The sequence below is a fragment of the Macrosteles quadrilineatus genome, unplaced genomic scaffold (genome assembly GCF_028750875.1).
Source record: "Macrosteles quadrilineatus isolate MER2022 unplaced genomic scaffold, UCM_ALF_1.0 Scaffold_9__3_contigs__length_116548681, whole genome shotgun sequence".
NCBI classification, from domain to species: domain Eukaryota; kingdom Metazoa; phylum Arthropoda; class Insecta; order Hemiptera; family Cicadellidae; genus Macrosteles; species Macrosteles quadrilineatus.
In genome coordinates, this window is record NW_026542602.1 from 34,202,664 (window position 1) to 34,222,397 (window position 19,734).

General features: G+C 35.1%; 1 protein-coding gene across 2 annotated transcripts in view; it reads left to right on the forward strand.

Annotated features, from left to right (window-relative positions):
- The window catches only part of LOC129003848 (plasma membrane ascorbate-dependent reductase CYBRD1), a 51,299-nt gene extending 36,202 nt beyond the window's left edge, over nucleotides 1–15,097 (forward strand). For both annotated transcript variants that reach the window (XM_054432173.1, XM_054432174.1), the window contains exons 2-5: nucleotides 9,168–9,388; nucleotides 11,724–11,932; nucleotides 12,730–12,899; nucleotides 13,555–15,097. In XM_054432173.1, the coding sequence (XP_054288148.1) occupies nucleotides 9,168–9,388; nucleotides 11,724–11,932; nucleotides 12,730–12,899; nucleotides 13,555–13,702 (748 nt within the window). In that variant the 3' untranslated portion in view covers nucleotides 13,703–15,097. The remainder of the gene's footprint in view (nucleotides 1–9,167; nucleotides 9,389–11,723; nucleotides 11,933–12,729; nucleotides 12,900–13,554) is intronic.
- The last annotated feature ends 4,637 nt before the right edge of the window (nucleotides 15,098–19,734 follow it).

Here is a 19,734-nt window from a genome sequence, read left to right on the forward strand (position 1 = left end):
TTCACAAAGTGCATAATATTTGTAGGCCAAATTAAAATTTATTTATAATACTATTATAAAACTGATGCGTCTGTCTGACTTTCCATGGCGACAAAATCACTAGGAGTGTTTTAAACATATTTTTGTTTTAATGTTTTGTAATAAGCGTTTCCAGGTTCAAAGGTTTTTGGCATTGGGAAGAAAATACGGATTGGTCTTCTTAGAAACCAAAATACTGTAAACTACTTTAAATGGTGCAACCTTTACCCTCTTTCCGCTTTTAAAATGTTATATTACATTATCTCTCAGAGTCAGATTGAATCAAATCTAATAGATATGTTGTGAAAGTTTTTATTTTTATTTTACCACACCACAACAACAACAATTGACTGTAGTTATTTTGTTTTAAATTTATTATTATTTTTAGTTATTTTTGACGGTTTAGTTTAAACACATTAAGTTACATTTACGTATACACGTTATAAATAAAAATTTAAGTCTATCTTTGCTCAGTTTTGGTAGAAACGTCGTGTAAAAAATTGAACATATCAACAATCATAATTTGGAAAGTCAAGAAAGAAGATCAATTGAGACGACAAACTTTCCCCAACGATAATTGACAACAATTAGACCAGCTGACAATAAAATCCCCAGCTGATTTCACATGTCGGTCATCGACCACTGGAGCTGAACGGAACTTGTTTTGTCAAAGACGCCTAAATATCTTGTCGGCCATCTTCACTCAACTAACTCATTATGGCTTTCTTGAATTCCTTGATTTATTCAAATGTTAAGTAATAAGCCACGTTCTGAACTCTAACGTAATTAGTTTTACTGAACATTATTCTTGAACATAATTAATTTAACACAAAATCCGGTTAATACGTTCTTAGACGTTAATTGTAAGTTGGCTTTTGTTACTTTTTAAAATTACCATTTGTTTTAACTAAATAACATGAGCTAACTTGAAAAGAAATTGTAAAACTGAAAATCTTTTATCTTTTCTTACTACTGTATTCTGAAACTGAAATACTACAAAGGAGCAGTCCATAAACTAACCAAATTTTTTCATGAGCTAAGTTTAAGGACTTATATAATACGTTGAAGTTAGTATTTCTATATAGGGTTTAATTTATTAGCAACTAGTTGACCAATCGACGTTAGATATTACAAAGGTCTGGGTCTTCTTACAAAAATAGCGTATATAAACACAAAAGAATATTTTAGAATTATATTGAAATGTCTAACTAGAATATCTCTATTGCATTAAGTTACCACATAAAATCTTAGCTTGTTATAACAAAATAAACTTAATGACTAAGTTTTCTAGAACCTCCCATTATTACCACTTATTTTATTAAGTTACCGGTACACCCAAATAATTGTATCAAGTATTTTTACACAATGACGCTAGTAAACTCTACATAAAGTCCTTGTTTCGTAAACGCAGTAATCTTATTAATTTCCTCTCGCATCGTGTTCAGGAATTTGCAAGAGGATTTGGATGATTAATTACCTAAGGCACCTGTGTTCAGACTTTGGTTAAGCGATACACTTAGCTGTATTTCAGATACATCGTGTTTACCAGATTGCCTCGTTATGAGTGTACTAGTTTTAAAAATATTGTAAGATTTTGGAACACAATTTATTTAGATCAAGAGATATTAAGAGGCTGTTCTTATTCCGTTAGAAATAACCATGAAAAATAAAAAATCTTCAACTCAAAACTGGTAGGTTACATAATTACAATTGATATCTAAATTGACAATATTTAACTTAAGACCAGCTCTTGTCTGGTTTTAATCTCATTGACATTAACTGATTGAAAGAAAGGTTACCATTAATAAAATCAACAATTTTATTTTTTTCCTATCTACTATTGTATTCGAGTGGATCCGTTAAGAAATACACATTTCAATAGGGCCCAAAACTTGTTTCCGTCTTCATGGCAAAATTAATTTAATGAAATACTGTATATTAGGCGGATGAAACGATTACTTTTCGGGGAAACGATTTAGGGAACAAACCTCAATCAGGTTACAAATCAATAGTAGCCGGTTTACACATCCATTTTCATAAACAGTGCCGTCTCTAGTTTATAATCTGACTGTGGTAATTACAATTCGCATTATAAAACCGTTTAAAAAAAGTTGGTCAGCATGATCAGCCCTTGAAAGTGAACTCTAAAATATAAACGTAAAACAAGAGGGCGAAGCCCTAAATAGAAATAAACCTTTTTCGTAACATTTTCTTCCCTCACCTAGATCATGAGCATTAATAGTACCTCAATCGTAAACATTTTTTTACTTTGACATTAAGTTGTTTTTTTCTTTTGGGTTTCTTTACACTGTCACGAAGAAGACATTCAATTTCCATTTTAAAGTTTTATCCGGTTCCAGGACTGAAAATAACGGAGTTAAATTGAGACACTAACAGTTTTAAGGGAGCAAAATGTTTAGATTACGATTCATTTTTGGTTTGGGATGGTTGAAATGATGCTGTTTACGAAAAAGCTGCGTATAAAGCATTAAACGGTATCGGTGTTTCAATTGGAATACGTTCATGTTATTCTAAATCCGACAAGGGTAACTGATCAAGTGACAGAAGGTAGAGTTCACGTTAGTACCTTTAGTCAATGGGCTTTATCAAGTTATATTATGGCTTTAATATCCATCACTTTTTAACTCAAATTGTAGACAAGTCCGTACCTGTACTGATAGAAAATGTGATTTACAGATTGTGGTTATCAAAATGGAATATCCAGATTAAAATATAATCCAGGAATGTTGGTGCATAAAATTACAGACATGTTGGAGTCATTTGTCGATGGAATTGTAGGAATGTATCGACGGTCAGACATTGACGGGAAAATAGTTAGATCTGTTTCCGACGTGTCCCGCGGCTCTTTAGGCTTTACTTGATGACAGACAAATAACCAAATAAACGTCTAAAACCCCTTTCCTCTGAAACCTGTTGTTTGAAATCAAGTATGTTTTAATCCCGGTAAAGTAGATGTGTCAGGTAATTATGATGTGGATGGTACAGGAGTGGTAGTGGTAAAAGATCGGGACTTGTATCATGGGAAACCAGGTTCAATTCCCGTTAATCACCAGTTACTTTTGAAATACGCTTTTATCCACGTGATATTGCTTTATTACGTTGACTCACGCCTCACTTAAGCTGTTTATTTAACTTCTGGGTTGGAAATCTAATCCTACTCCGCTAAAAGTCACAGGATATGTTTTGATGTGAACCACAATACTTTATTTACATCCAATAAAATAGGTTATGTGTACAATCAAAAAGAATATAAACTATAGTAGCTAGTGAGTGGGTTATGTGTTGTAAAACAATAGCAAGTATACCTTTTAAGTATTTTAGTATGACCATAAAGTGTATTCTTAAAGCACCATTATCGACGTACAGATTTCTATTTTCATAGACTTTACTTTTAAAATTTCATATTTAATTCGAACACTATCTTTTCATTATTTTCTTTAAGTTTTAAGCATTTTCACCATGCAGCTACATTCCTGCATAACAATGACTTTCAGTTCGTTACAGTCACGTCACGCATTATGCTTCACTCTCAGCATATGCGTGTTGCGTCTAAAGTATGCATTCCTCATTCGGCGCGCATATGCTACAAGATACAAACTTGTTAATCGTCTGATCGGAATGTAAAAATCCGTGTTTTCCGCTCTACTACAAAATAGCTCTAGTCTGTTTTTGTTTGCCAGATGTTCCTGAGATATGTTTGTTGCTAACTAATTAACTTGTACCCTGAGGACAGAGGTATAACACTTTTCCGGTTATTCTGCGAAATTGGAAAGAAATTCCTGCTTGAATATACTCTGCTATGCTCTACATCCTACATGATCGATTCTGTAAAAATACATCATACTACACAGAAACGGGTATTTTTCCATCCGTATTGATAGGCTGGAAAGTTGTACTTTACCGTGCCTAAACACGGAAAAGTAACGTTATGTTCTTTTACCATGCTTAGTCAGCTGATGAAATAAACAGCTAACTGCAACGGCCTATTTTATTTTTCTGTAGTATAAAAATATTATAATTTATCTTATGTCCTAAATAAATTGTGTTATGTGTGGGGTTAAAATGGACCAATTATTCTGTGTATTATGATGTACATCATACGTTACTCTCCCGGTAAGCTTTAACGTACTTGCACGAAAATCCCGCACTAACGGTAAAACACCACTTACCGGGCTAGTGATGTAATATACTATTGTACAACATAGAAGGTATATGTACAACAAACATAAGTATACACATGTTTGTTTCAAACATAGGTATACCGTTTTGAGCTAAATTTTACTATATTTACCGGTATTTACAAGAAACTGCCTAAACATGTTTTCACTCAATATAATAACTACGGTATTGTTTTTTTAGCATACTATGACAAAAATTGCACATCTGAAAATAAATCAAATGGGAATAGTAGAAATATTTCTTTGCAAAGCTGGTATTTGGAATTTTTTTAGTACGGATATTGTAGTATGGGTATGGCTATTATTTAAGTAAGTATTAAGTCATAAATGAAAGTACGAACTTATCTCTGCAAGATATCTATTATTTTAATACTGCCAACCCTCTATCTCAAGCTCAAGTCACTTATTAGGAGTTTATAACAATTATTAAAGGCTAGTTTCGCTTTCTACTCTCGCTCAAGGGCAAGGCGCAATTAGGGCGGGTAAAGCGTTAATTTAGGCGGGAAAACAGTTCGTCGAAAGAACCGATCATTAGACTTTCCTCGCTACGACCCATTGTCTGACTATGGAGGCTGGTTTGTAGGCTATGCTGTCTGCATCTCGTAGATTGTTAACACGTTCGCGGCGGCATGGGAGCGATCGCTCCCATACGGAACCCTAATGCCATCCTGGTGGGTGCGATCGCTCCCAAGCTGAAATGCAGTACGAAATGATTTATTTTTAAGACAGGATTAGAGCTAGAAACTTGAAACCTCGCACAGCACTGCTCAATAGTATACTGTATTTTGTTGTGGTGTAGGTTGGTAGTAAATTTCCCCGTAAAATCCCCGTCTGGCAATCTCAAAATTCAACTTTTGTCCCGTCTTTTTCCCTCCATTTGGCAATACAATTCCAATGGGACCGGCTACGTTACAAGCAGTGCTGCTATCTGTTGGTGTTTAGCGAACTACGTCGACTCTCATTGTAAAGCAGGACATCCTCGCACGTTATTTGCTATTTATCAGACCGAAATTGAAAAGCCAATCACACGCGGCAATCGGGTTTGTTCGATGCTGAGGGCTGCGCCGCACCTGGGATACGCCCTCCATTTGACGTGCCGCCGCGAACGTACTGGAGCATCCTCTATGGAAAATGGCCGGCGTCGTCGTTGATCATAATGGCAGTGCACAACGCACATGTGCACTCTGCACTTCCTCTTTGGAGGCAATGTAAAACACTTTTACTATTAGATACTGTTATTGAAATGCTGCCAAATTTAGATTATAAGTTGATGAGGGGTTACTATTTAACTTTTACAAATTTTTCTAATTGATTATCAGATGTAAAGTTATTCAAGAGATTATTATTTATTATGATACAGTAGAAACTCAAAAGCTTCTCAAGTAGATTCTAAATTTACAAAATAATTGTATTTAGTACTTAATTAGTACAAACTAAACATTTATTCTCTCGAGGCCTCTCTTGTGAAATGCCACTGGCGTAGAAAAAAAAAATAATGAAATTGAAATATTATTAATTTTTACAGGTCTTTGCCATTAGTCATTTTTATTTGTTGTTTGGTTTATTTTGCTTAACTAATGTTTATTTTACAAATAAAAAAATCAAATGTAATACCAATCACAAAAGGATTTGGTCCTTTTTGAGGATTTATAATATAATCCTAAATAACACATTGACCTTTGGTCGGTATTGTTATTCGGTCAGTTCAAGTGGAAGTTATGATTGCATATATTGTTCTTCTTAAATTGTGTGTATAGAGTGTAAGGATGTATTTTCAGTATATGTCTGTGTACAATCTTTTTGCAGCATTAACATTTGTGTCACCCTATCAATTAACCATTGCTGAAAATGTTCATATTAGGCAAAATTCTGGTATTTAGGCCGTTCAACTAGAAATAAGTAATAACCAATGCTAAACTACTAAATTTTAAAACGCAATTTACTAGTGTAAAATGACAAACTTCCATGTTGCGCTTGTTTAGCTGCAATTTGTAAAAAAATCATTGTCAAACGGAACCATGGTTCATTGCAGATGGTAAACAAACTGAACAATAATTAGCTATGGAAATGAGCCGTTCCTTAAAAGTCCAATGTCAAAAACAATGCCTAACTATAGAAGGCTACTTTATCTCTCTGTCAATGAAATTGGATTTTTCTTTGATAAAATTTAGAAACGTACAAACTAAAACTAACAATCATGTGTTGCACTGTTTCAACACATAATTACAAGTAGAGGTCCTACAACGACTCATAAGTACTAGTATTGACTATTGGATACTGAAGTTGTATTGATAGTCAAAGGTACTAGTAACTACCAATTTCACTATGAAATTGTTTTTTCCTGGGCTCATTACCTTATTGAATCAGCTTGTTAGCTGAAAGGTTAAAACGCTTAGTAGAATGGGGTGAATAGAAACAACAGGGTGAATAGAAACAAAACTTCAATGAATGATTCACATTTTTATAACTTTGTTATACATTGATTAATATTAGGGAATTATTTTCCCCCATTATAACCATATCCTATCTACCTGGGAAAAATTATTTCAGCATATTGGTATCACTGCTTCGGATGTTGGATGATGCGAAACATCATTTGAAAATTTTGGCGAAAAACATTCTTTTCAAAACTTTCTCTCTAAGTATGAACCTATTACATGTATTTATGTTAATAACCATTTTTTATGTTGTCTTAGGTATCTTAAAACCAAGTGTGTTAATAGATTAGCCTTAGAATAAACTATATTTTTTATTTTATTTTTTATTTAGGTTATGTCATGATTTTGCAAAACCAGGGTGAATAGAAACACTTTTTTTGGAACCAGTGGTGCAAATAAAGGTTGACCTGAAAACCCCCCGAAAAAGAAAAAAATATACCAGAGATGAAGATGATTACACACACACTTCTCACTGGAGAAAGTGACAAAGACAAACAATTTGATAAAGAAGAACCAGCATACCTAGCTCAAGACATCAGTGAGTCTTCAAAGTTGTCCCTTCATGATCATGTAATTGTCAAAGTAATGGGGAAAAACAAAACTTGCTATCGTTTATATGTTGCAAAAGTTATTGAATTTGACGAGGAAGGATAAATAGGAAGATTCATCAAGAAAATTGCGCAAACCAACAAGTTCTGAGAGACAGATTAAGAGGCCCTCTTCAAAGTCGATGACGTAGTACGTCGGCTTCCAACTCCCAAGCCGTGTACAACTTGTAAATTTAAGGGAGTGTTGTATTTTGAGGAAGATTTGTCTGATTTTACTCATCATTTAGTTGGTTTCTATGTAAGATTTTGTACCTCTGATTTCACCCATTGTCATTTATGTTTTCCGATTTGTTTAATTGGATAAGGGTTTATGAAAACGATGTTTTTATACTTCGTACTTATAAATAAATGTGTTAATTAACTTTAAATATTTTTATTTACAACAAACTAAGCTAACAAGCATAAATTTCATGTTTCTATTGCCCCTGGTAAGTGGGGAAAAGCAACAATCATCAATTTAACACAGTGTTTCTATTCACCCCAAAGTGCGGGGTGAATAGAAACAGCCATATTTTATTTTTTTTCTGCTTAATGATTAAAAAGAAAAAAAAAATGATAACTGGTTTGAGTAGAGGAGTCCAAGACCGAAAATATTAGCTAGTGTTGAAAATTCAAAAATTAAAAATATCGTTTTTACAGAAGCTTAAAAGTCAAAAAGTGTTTCTATTCACCCCATTCTACGGTACATGCTAATCAGGTGTTGCGGGTTTGATCCTGGGAAAAAATCGTTAGCTTTTTGATATAGTTCAAAACTTTGCCCAGTTACCCAAGATTCACGCTTTTAATAAATGGTCCTGAAAGGAACACGTAGCCTTACATAATACACATTTAGTCAGTAATTTCCTCCTTAGGCTATGCTCTTTAGGGCCTGGATCTGAAAACCATGTACCTAATTGATCTATTTGAGCTAGTCAGAGATGATAAAGGCAGAAAAAGGGGACCCTTGCTGATGAATTTGGTTGATACACAGGACATTTCTCATCAGAAGTCTACGTTGTGTATGCGATACAAGCGATTGCCGGGCTCAATGTATATTTTATACTTTTGAATGGGGTAGAAACTATAAAAACTTCTATGTTAAGGTAGACATGTCATTCCTATGTTAAATTTGTAGCCAGTTTTAAAACAAAAGTCAACAAAGTTTATTAGCTAATGACCAAGTGCACTGATGTAAATTGATTTCGGTGGAATACACCAACTTTTTTACCAAGACAAAACAAAATAAAACCTATCACATCAACTGTCACAGTGACAAGAAAGAAGAGATATTTAAAACAATGTTTAATACTGTATCACACCCTGTGATTGGCTTATTCAACTGTGTTATTTGTTAGTGAAAAAAAAAATGGCTACAGCTAGACTTTATAGCTGAGGTGCGTACTTCAGTATCCAAAAGTCAGTATTCTACATGCATCCTTAATTCAAATTTTGGTAAAAATGTGCAACGATTTGTAAAAGTAAAAACTTTCTTATTTACAAGGAGTGTAAGCTTATCTTTAATAAATACTACCATAGACAAAAAGAATTAAATATAGACTATCAGCCGGGCTGCGGTTACCATGGTTATCATATGTTCTGGCGCACACCGCTGGGTGTGCGCCAGAACCTATGGTAACCGCAACACAGCTGACGCTCGTATTTAATTCTTTTTGTCTATGATACTACTACTATACAGGTTTGCATGTATGCTATGGGCTCGAGAGAATACTGTGCCCCTTTCTGCCTACCTTGGGGAGGAATGTTTCCCTTCCTTGCGCCCCCAACAAACCTAAACCCTCTTGCGCCCTTGGGCATTTGGACATTTATTAAAGGGGCTCACTCTTCGTTTCTATATACATTTTCCTCCATTGACAAGACCAATATTAAACCTGCTATGTCTGACCAAATGTCCTGTCCTGTTGCAGACAACGCGAGGATGACGAAGAAGGCATGGGTTGTGGCAGCTGGTGCGAGTACGTCCTGGTGGTCGTGTTGGCCAGCCTGCTGCTCCTGGCTAGCCTGGTGTTGGTCCTCTTCTGGACTCTGTACTACAGGAAAGGATACGCCTGGAATGAGGATCCGAGCCGACAGTTCAACGCTCATCCAACTCTCATGATCGCTGGATTTATTTCACTGAGTGGATTTTGTAAGTAAAACAGACTGGTTAAACTGAAGAGACTAGCTGTGTTGCTTGCCAAACAATCAGAATGTCACTTGGTTTATTCCTCAGAGTCAGCTTTTTGATGTTTCAAAACTCTGGACCCAGTTTTCCGATCCTTTCATTACTGGGCTTTTGATAAATGGTTCCGAGAGAAGACACAGCTGATCTTAGTGCACAGAGAAGTAAGGTGCAGAGGAAACTTGCTTATAGGAAGAACGTGTGCTTTCAGCTCTAGTATGTTGTGACTTGTGACAAGCAAGGAAGAGCGCAAGCGGCGAGCTCTATGCGGAATTTTCTATCACACAGGGCACAGACTCTTCCTCCACCCAGAGCTTTATAGTATATGAGGGTGTGATGGGAGGCAGTGCCCTAGACACCAGGAGTAGTGTTAGACACCACTTAAGTGTACCATTGAGTGTTTCCTCTGTACCTTTATTTCTTCTCTGTGGTTAGTGATAAAGCTACACAGGTACCTATAATACGTTTTAAACTCATCCCTTACATGCACAAAGTTTGCTGCTGTTTCAATAAAGTAATTCGGTGGCTAATTCATATTCATATTATAACTCCAGTTTTTAGACATCCGTGGTTTTTAAATGATAGTTTTGTTCAATCTTAGTCAGAGGCACAGGCAATTAGCCATTCCAAAACAAAAAACAATTTTGTGACTCTACTCTAGTAATATAGGATCAATAAGTTGTCTACTCCATGTTAACACCCAACTAGAAGTCAAACAAACTACCTACAAAGCAACCATTCATCTGATTTAATCATGATGACATACCTTTGAAAGTTATCAATTTGAAAAAGATCAGGTAATCTACCATTGCTTTGGCATTGCTATCTATGACACTAACACAAAGTAGATTCAACAGGAAGCTGGAGTGGAGTGGAGTGAGTCAGTGTGTCAGAGTAGTGTCCTGGTCATCAGTCCATGAGAGATGGTCAGTCTCACTTTCAATCCTCACTCCACTCCAGTGCTTCTGTCGTCAGCAAAAACCACATTCCGAGATGGAACCAGATCACAGCTCACTTCTTAGAATGCACAAGAAACAGTTGGTCAAAACAATCACACTGAGACAATCGATACACTTTTTGTTCCCCATTGTGGATTGTGGTGGGAATCACAAAGATTGATTTCTTTGTTTGATGTCTCGTAGATGTTTTACAGTCAGTTGTACACAGTTGTAGCAAAAAAGTGGTTAAATTTAGATCAGTAGTTTTTCAAGTTTTAACTAAAACTTGAATCCTTTAATGTAATATTTTTCAGAACTATTCTGTGAGTTTTATATCCATCAGATGAAAAGTTTTTTTGTGAATTATTCCAATAGAAGAAACTATCTCCTGGAAAATTTGCATACCTGTATAAATTTGTAATTAGTTTTTACTTTTAAATACAGTCGAGGCACACTTAGATGCATACTTTTTACTGGTCTTGAATGCATAGTGTAGAACGGAGAAAGATTTGCAAAACAGTGTTTCTAGCACCATCCAATATTTTAATTTATAAGTAAAATATGTAAGTTTTGAATATATGAAGACGGACCCATCTATATACACCAGCTGTAGCCATGCTTACAGAATATGCTGCAGTAAACAAAACAATTTGCTCTCATAAGTAGTTGTTCATGAGAAAGTGTAAATGGTTTACAATCCTCTCAGTTCTGCTTTGGTTAAGAATTTAATCTATATTCAACAGAAATTGTAATTTTCCTACAGTTACCTAACAATGTACATGTTCTCTCACTGATTTGAGAAAGCAAAGTGGCCAATTCGCTCATCAGTGAGACAATGTTAACATTGTCTCACTCTAATTACTTTGTCTCACTCCAGATTTGCAACGTGAAGGCACGAAATAGTGAGCGCGTAACATGCAGGCAACGTCATATGCGCGCGAAATACGTTGGCAGCACTGGCTGTAAATCAGCTGGTCAGCTGTTTTACTGTTGTATTTGTCACTTCACGTTAAATGTTATATTAAAAGTTCACTTCTGTGTAAAAATAGGTTATGTTTCTTCACCAATTTATTTGTTTTATGGTAACTGTAGGAAAAGTATAATGTGCAACTCGAGTTCAAAGTACAATTGCCTCACTCGAGAAACCATTCCTCACTCGCCTACGGCTCGTGAGTAAGGATTTCTCTCGAGTGAGTCAATTGCTCACTTTTCTCACTAGTTGCACAAATAACTATTTTATCAGCTATATTCTATCGGAGACTCAATGCCAACTATGTTCATTTTTTTAAACTTAGCCACAAATTTGACATTTAACTCATAAGCGCAATAACTGTGAGAAATTGATAATCATTGTTTTGTTTCAGCCATGTTGCTGTACAGAATCAGCAGGTGTTGCCGCAAAATCTACGTCAAGCTGTTCCACATGATCTTCCATGCTCTAGCCATTCCCTGTGTTGTGCTTGGTGGTCTGGCAGTGTTCGAGTCTAAGAATCTCTCTGAACCACCCAAAACACACTTCTACTCTATGCACAGCTGGATGGGGTTCGTCACCATGGGACTATTCGCCTTCCAAGTACGGACATATTTCTGGTCAAGTTGTTAGAGTTTTAGAACATGTAATGATTGGTATTGAGAGTCCTGATGGACCTAGTGGATGGTATTCCCTAAGCATCTGATAGACATATTTTAGATCCCAGAGGCATTTTTGGTCAAAATCATAAATTGGAATTATTCTACAACTCATCTGCTGAGCCCTTTTCTGGCCATTGGAAGCCTGATTGTGAAAACCCATTCCAAATCTCAGAGTTCTTTTCTTGGCTATTTATAGCCTGATTAGAAATACTCCAAGTATGAGCCCTTCCCTAGTCTAGTGCTAGTGGTAGAGTTCGGGGCTTCGGAGCCCGAGGTACTGGGTTGAAATCCCGCCAATCACCAATAGATTTGATCTATGTGATAATGCCACGACGACCCTCTAGGACTAGTCTGGAGTAATGTGTAAACAGTTCTGGGCTAGAACTTAAGGTTTCTACCACCAACCCTGGATGTGAAAGTGGGACGTAAAAAATCTTAATATTTTCACTGGTAAAACTTTGGAAGTTCAACAAAAGTACCAACCTTCCTCCTAACCCTGACACTTTTAAACTGAAACTCTCTTAACTGAAATGGTGCAAACAATCTTTGTCAACAGCACATTCAACCATTGATAGGCATGAAACAATAAGATACAGCCACCTCAGTTATGCGCATAACTAAGCGCTTTCTTTTTATTAGTACTAAAAGAGTACGGTGGTAGTGATATAACGGTGGTGTCCTATGCAACCAATCAATACTTTTACAACTCAACCTGCTGACTCTACCTTGTTCTGCAAGTTTGTTGTAGGATTCTTCAGCTTCATCGTGCTGCTCTGTTGTGAAGGGGCTACTGCAGCGTTCCGTGCTGCTCTTGTGCCCGTCCACGCCAGCTTCGGAGTCACTACCTTCATGATGGCCATAGCTACATGTGTCACCGGCCTTACTCAGAAGGTCCACCATGATTTAGGGTAAGAGTTCCAAGTTCTATAATCGAGTCCATGATGTAGGGTAAAAGTTCCATGGGGTTATGGGTAAGGCTCTGTGATTTATTAAAGGGTTCTTTTGTCATGGGTCAATAGAGGGTTCCAAGCTGTTGAGTCTGTTGAGACTGTTGAGTGGAATAGTTGGGCGGGAATGATAGGGAACGGCATTCTGGCTCTGCTTTGTCCAAAGAATATTCCTATTTTGGTAAGCGGTCCGTATTTTTCCAAGAGCTTAGTAAACTTTCCCACACTGGAAAATTGATGACCACACTACTAGTTCTTGAGTAAAGGTATAATAAATGAGTCCATAATCCAGGGTACAGAACCCTTGTCCAACTGAGCCAAACCATTAGTTTCAATTTAATACAAAAATAAATTTTCACAGTAATATTTTCACAGTAACTAGTAAACAATAAATGATCATAACATCTGTTGGTAAGAGATTATTGTTTTTTTTTTTTTTTTTTTTTGCTGTAAACAATCAGTTTTTGCAACTGTGTGATTCACATATACACGGATGGCTCTCCAAAACCTTCTAATGTTCCAAACCATACGGATCAAGACCAGATGGAGTCTAATACTTTATAGGTATAATTTACAATATTCCTCATAACTTCACTGACAGATGTTTCTGTTGCAGAGAGGACTACACCACGTTTAGTGAGGAAGGCATCATAATCAACGCTCTGGCCATGGTGTTGGTAGCACTGGGCATCCTGGTGTCGTACGCTGTCCGTCGTGAATCTCTGACCGTTCAGGCAAACACCCTTCTCTCGGAGAGATTGTAGGGACGCGTTCAGCCGGTGGAGGACGACCCGCCGGCCAGATTCTGAACATCTCCCGCGCTTGTAATGTGCTATTTTATACAAACAAGTCCGCTTGCCAAATATTGTATGATTTAAACTGTACAAATAACATTCCTTCCACCAAACAACTTGTATAGTGGTCGGTTGAGGTTTTAATTCCGAGTAACTAAGACGAGTTGTAAAATAACGAGTGTACATTTTGTTTTCCACATTAAGGTGGGCTATCAATGTTTTTCTCCAAGAAGAGGAGTATAATTTATTTTCAGAACTCCAGAGACTAAGGAAGATGTTATTTATCTTATAACATTTCGTTTAAACTGTTCAAGCACAAGAATACTGATTGTGGGACTTCTAGTGATAAATTAGTGGCCAACATTTGTAATCCGTTTTAAGTGTTCATTCATGTTTTAGAAACGTATTGTGACTGTAAGGAATTTGGATTTTTCACTGTGTTAATCTGTTTACGGATAGTTAGGTCTTCTCTACATTTCTGAAAGTTTATTTGTCATTTGTAAATGGCAATTTCAATCCCAATACTGCCACATAATTGCATTTTGGACAAATCGTTCACTTTTTAATCGAGCCATTAGGATTATACAATTAAACATAGGTTCGTAAAGATTTTTATGTATATATGCAAATACTGTATTAACTATTGACCAAAAGTATACAAGAAAATCAGTAGTAATAGATAACTGTGCTGTTACATAGTAGGGTTAGACTTAACTGGTAAACTGTATGTGTTGTGACAAAAAAATGTATCAGTGTTTTTTTAGTCTTCGCTGGCTTTCTTGTAAATATTTATGGATATATTTATAGAAGACAAATCTTTTAGACAATGAAAGCTCAGTAGATTAGATCGTCCCAAACTATATGTGGTACATAATCAACATTTTAGATGTCTTTGGTTTCAATTTCAATGAAACAGTAGTTTGTACATAACTTTCAAATTCCTTCTGTGTAACTGAACTGATATAATTTCTAGTCCATCTCAAATATGTTGGAAAAATTAAGAAAGGTTTGATGTGATTCAGTGTAATGAGTAATATTGGTTGATTGAATTTGAATATATACACAACTGGTTTTTATAACCTTGATTTAGTCATGAATGCATACATGTAAAACCGTAGAAGCCCAATATTTTTAAGTTGACTATAGATTAATTTCATTTGTGTATTTTGTATATATAATATATTTTATAAAGCTGTTGAGTGTTATAATGTTATATTGTAGTTTATTAGTAGTATAGTATATATGACGTGTTCATTTTTATTTTATCTTAATCCAAACACCAAAATCCATTATTGTTTGTGTTAAAGTATTATTTAAAAAAAGTTAATATTTTTGTTTGAAAATAAATTTTGATTTTCTATCTCACTTTAATGGTTTTTACTTTTGCCTTTCATTCTGTTAAGTAGACTTTTATTTTTATATACAAGTACTAATATATTTCATTTTCTTGTTTATTTCTATTCAGTATTGTTTTACAGTTGTTAACACCTTTTATTTTTAAAGTTTTTAAGATGAAAGCAGTTTGGACAAGAGTTACCTATTTAATTATTTCCGCGATTAGGAACTAACTCTATTTTAATAGCTATTAAACTAGGGTGTTTCGTAATGATAGAGTGTATTTTTGGTATGATTATATCTATAATCAAGTGTGATTTGTATGGCATTTGATAGGACAAAGAGAGAGTTTCATTCCCGCTGACGATCACCTGTTATTACTCTCCCACTTAACATCAATTTGCAGTAAGGTCTTGTAATTTGGGGAATGACCACTCCTCAGGGTTTGTTTTAATTTGTGAAATAGAAATCCATATAAAGACAAACATTTAATAAGAAATACCTCAGCACAAACAAATGTATTAATATGTAGAAATTTTGCGGAACCTGGTTTTGTATAAAAAAAACCCAGTACTGAATGACCTAGGAAATCTGGAGTGTGTAATGAGAGTGCGATAAAAAATACAAATTTTTTGTTGGAAAATAATAACAAGCGTACCAGCTGATTGGACGGTGAAACTTCATTCTTTGCTCAATCCAGTGCCATATAAACCATACTTGGATGATTTATAGATTTCAAGTAACAAACATATAAAAACTGCTCTCTCATTTTGAAACACCCTGCACAATTAGGGCGATTAATTTGATTATGTTTAACAATAATTAATTAACTCCAAACATTTGAAATATTTTGAAACCATGACAATCTTTGTAATGGCTCAAAAACTTTAGAGGACAGAATAAAGAGTTTCTGTAATTAAAGTGATTACCAGCGATTCTCAAGGAAAGAGTTAATAGTTATAAAGTATTTTAATAGAATTTATGAGAGGATAAACATTAAATTAATCGCAAGGAAAGAGTTAATAGTTATAAAGTATTTTAATAGAATTTATGAGAGGATAAACATTAAATTAATCGCACATTTCAAGGGAAAATTAACCAAACAGTATTAAAATATTAGTGAATTAGTAATATAATTCATATTGGTTTTCTGAAGGATTTGTGTAGTCAAAAATCATTATTTTGCCGCATTCTATGAGACAAATATGACGTCCCCGCAAACTTAGAATAAATTTACGATTTGCCATGTTCACAGGAGGTAATAATGATGCCTCTGCAATCATGAAAGATGTACACTATTTCACTAAAAACGAACAAAGGAGACAAAAATGACGTCCCTAGGAACCCAGAAGAATTTCACGATTTCGCTATGAATGTAGGAGACATTTCTCAGAGTCACAGTGAGATGGTGAACATCTTCCCTCATTTGCGAAGATGATTTTGTTTTGTGTTCACGTTCACAATTTTACCACTATTGCAGTACCGGTAGTAATTTTTTTAATTGATTATAGTACTGGTATAACAATTAATATTTTTACTAATCAATACTTTCCAAAGCAATCTGGTCTTGACCCGAACTGATTCAACGTCATAAGGTCAAAATTGTTTACCCAACCAAAAGTAAAAATGTCTCACAGACCCCAATAATAATTTTTTAAATAAAATGGAATTATTCATTAGCTCACCCTAAGCAAACTCCCACGTTGCTTTCTTTGGTCCCTTTGCCAATCAGATCGTCCAAAACCAAAACAAAGGTTTAAGTTAATCAAGTTGTAGCAAAATACCATGTGTATTTCGAAGCCCCCCCATAAGCTCAGAATAATTTAAAAGCCCCCCTCGAATAATCAGAATAGAGGGGCCTCTCAGAAGTGAGCTCCCAGGAGCCCCATAATGTTCTAAATATGGTCCTGCCTGTTACAGATTGTAAATACCATGATGCAATGTTGTGGTTCATATTTGAGTTACCACCAGTCCCGATTCTGTCAGCACAGTCCCGACTTCTGACCCTTTTGACCATGTTGAAAAATACGTTGTTTTTCCTGGGAGGAGGGGGGCGGGTCCCCCGTGCCGATGGTGGAAATCCTAGTTTATATTCTCATACTGCCGCTTAAAAATTATCAGGGCAGTAAATCTTTGTATTTTACCGGCTCACCCCTTGCTTGATAAGTTACACAAACACAGGCCTATGAGGCCAATGTGAATGTGTATATGCTAGGTTTTAAGAATCTGCCAACCTCTTTGTAATATAAAAGTTTTGAAATAATATTCCAGTAGAGTGATACCAATCTACCTATATATCTAATCTATACTTGTATAAAATTGAGGGGTGTCTGTCTGACTGTCTGGGCAGCTGTCACGACTAAAATACTAAGACCGATACAAGCAAAATTAAGCACAAAGATGGTCCACATATCTAGGAAAGTCATAGGCCTATTCACTTTCTTGAGTTCCTCTCGAGCTACGCCCCTTGGATGTCCAAAGTTTTGAGCTGAGGTTTTCAAAAGTAAATATTAATAATTATCTCCAATTATTGAATGCGAAGCATCCAAGATATAGATTGCGAAGCTTGGGTACAGCAGCTAATAAAATAAAGTTAAGATTATTGAAACAAGCAACTTATTTTTGGTGAGTTAATTATCAGTTACTATCAATCATTGAGATGGGGACACCACATACGTGCATATATTTAAACCCAAATATGAGTGTAGGATGAGTATAGAAAGGAGTGTGGTGATCTTTAAGCTCTGTTATACTACTGACTATAAGACCAGCTGTTTTATTAGTATCAGGATCATTTAAAGCCCAAGGATCAGGACCAGTGGGGTCCAGTTTCGAACCATCAAAAAAGTTACTGACTTTTCTCAGGATCAATCCGGCAACCATTTGATTGTTGGCAAGCACTCAAAGAAACATACTGTACATTAAGACTAAAAAAAAGCAAACTTTGAAGATAAATAAATGTTTGAAAACTGTTTGCCAGGCCAGGATTGACCTGTAATTACTTATATGTGCTTCTAAACATACATACTTAGTCGATGAGCTACTGTCATTAAACATTTCACTAAACATGAAAATTCTAAATATCATTAAAATAAAACACACCATCCTGTCTTTTAATTATTTGGTGAATAATGGGGAATTCTAGTTTTTATTTCGTTTGGATAGGCTATAGTTTAAATTCAAAACAGGTGATTTAATTGTTTATTAATTCAATAGTAGCTTTGTGATATTTACATGGAAATCTTACTGTCTTTCAGGCTCAACGATGCTCAGCGTTATTGTGGTTCATTTGTAATTTCTGGTAGATTTGTAAAATAAATAATTTAGTGAAGTAAGTTGGCCTTTGAATTACACAAGTCCTAGTATACACCTTAGATTGTTACCTTTCCTTCTACAAATATATTGTACTTTACTTTATACATTTACTTCTTCCTTAATCACCTTTTATACTTTTTTAGTTGCTAATAATTTCTATCTCATCTCAGAGATTGTTTAATCCCACACAGCACAGAATATCCTCAGGATATCCCACAGACTTCCCAAAACGTCCCAAAATCCCATGGGATACAGGAATATGGATATGCCCGTTACAGTAATTAATTTAAATTTTTTAGGGTTTTTGATTGATGGACGGGAATATCTTTGGCATATCCCTAGAATATCCACGATATCCTTTTTTCATAATTTGTAAAATTCACTAAGAATTCAAGTATTTCTCGAGATATGCAACAGAATACTGCTTTAAAGGTAATGTTTATACTGTAATTATTTTTTTCAAACGATAATGTTGATTACATAATTACATAATATAGGTAAATATATATTCATTCTTATGCTGAGAAGATCCGTGGAAGATCCTTGGGAAATCCCTGGGACCATCCTAGGATATTGCACGTATCCCACACATATAGCATTTTGGCGATATCCTGGGGACTTCCTATGGATATTCTCGGTAGGGTACCTAAAAATATATTTTATAGTATTGTATGTATTTTTTAAGTGACAAGTGCTTGAGAAACGTAATTAAAAATGATTTCAATATTATTTCGAATTAAATACAACATTACCAATGATTTATAAAAAATAAGGACATCCTTGGAGATCTGTAGGAATTCCCCATGGGAAAAAATAATAATACACCTGCTTATAATAATAATAATAATGCAAATGTTTCCCTTTTAATTTAAACTCTAACTTATTTGAGAAAATTTATTAGTTCAACAATTTAAGGGGATTTTTTTTCTTCTTGTTTTTTAGGGAGAGGAGGGAAAATGCTTTTACGCACGGGCAGTGTGTCCACAGCCTGTACAATTGTACAAGATCTAGTACATTTTGATATTTTCTTGTACCCTTGTACATTTTGTTCTCTGAATCTTGTACATTTCCCCTCAAAATCTGTTTTTACAGTAGAACCTTGATAACAAGACTCTCAATGGGATTGTAAAATAAGACTTGCTATCAAGGTTGACTTCTTATCGAGGTTTGTAATAACATGTGATTAGGGGTAAAATAATGTTAAGGGGATTTGAAAATTACACTTGTTATCAAGGGCGACTTGTTATCGAGGGTCTTCTTATCAAGGTTCCACCATAGACTAACCAACACAAGTAGACTTCTCATCCCATTGTAAATTTTGAAGCACGTTTTTCGTGTCTAGTTCATGTACG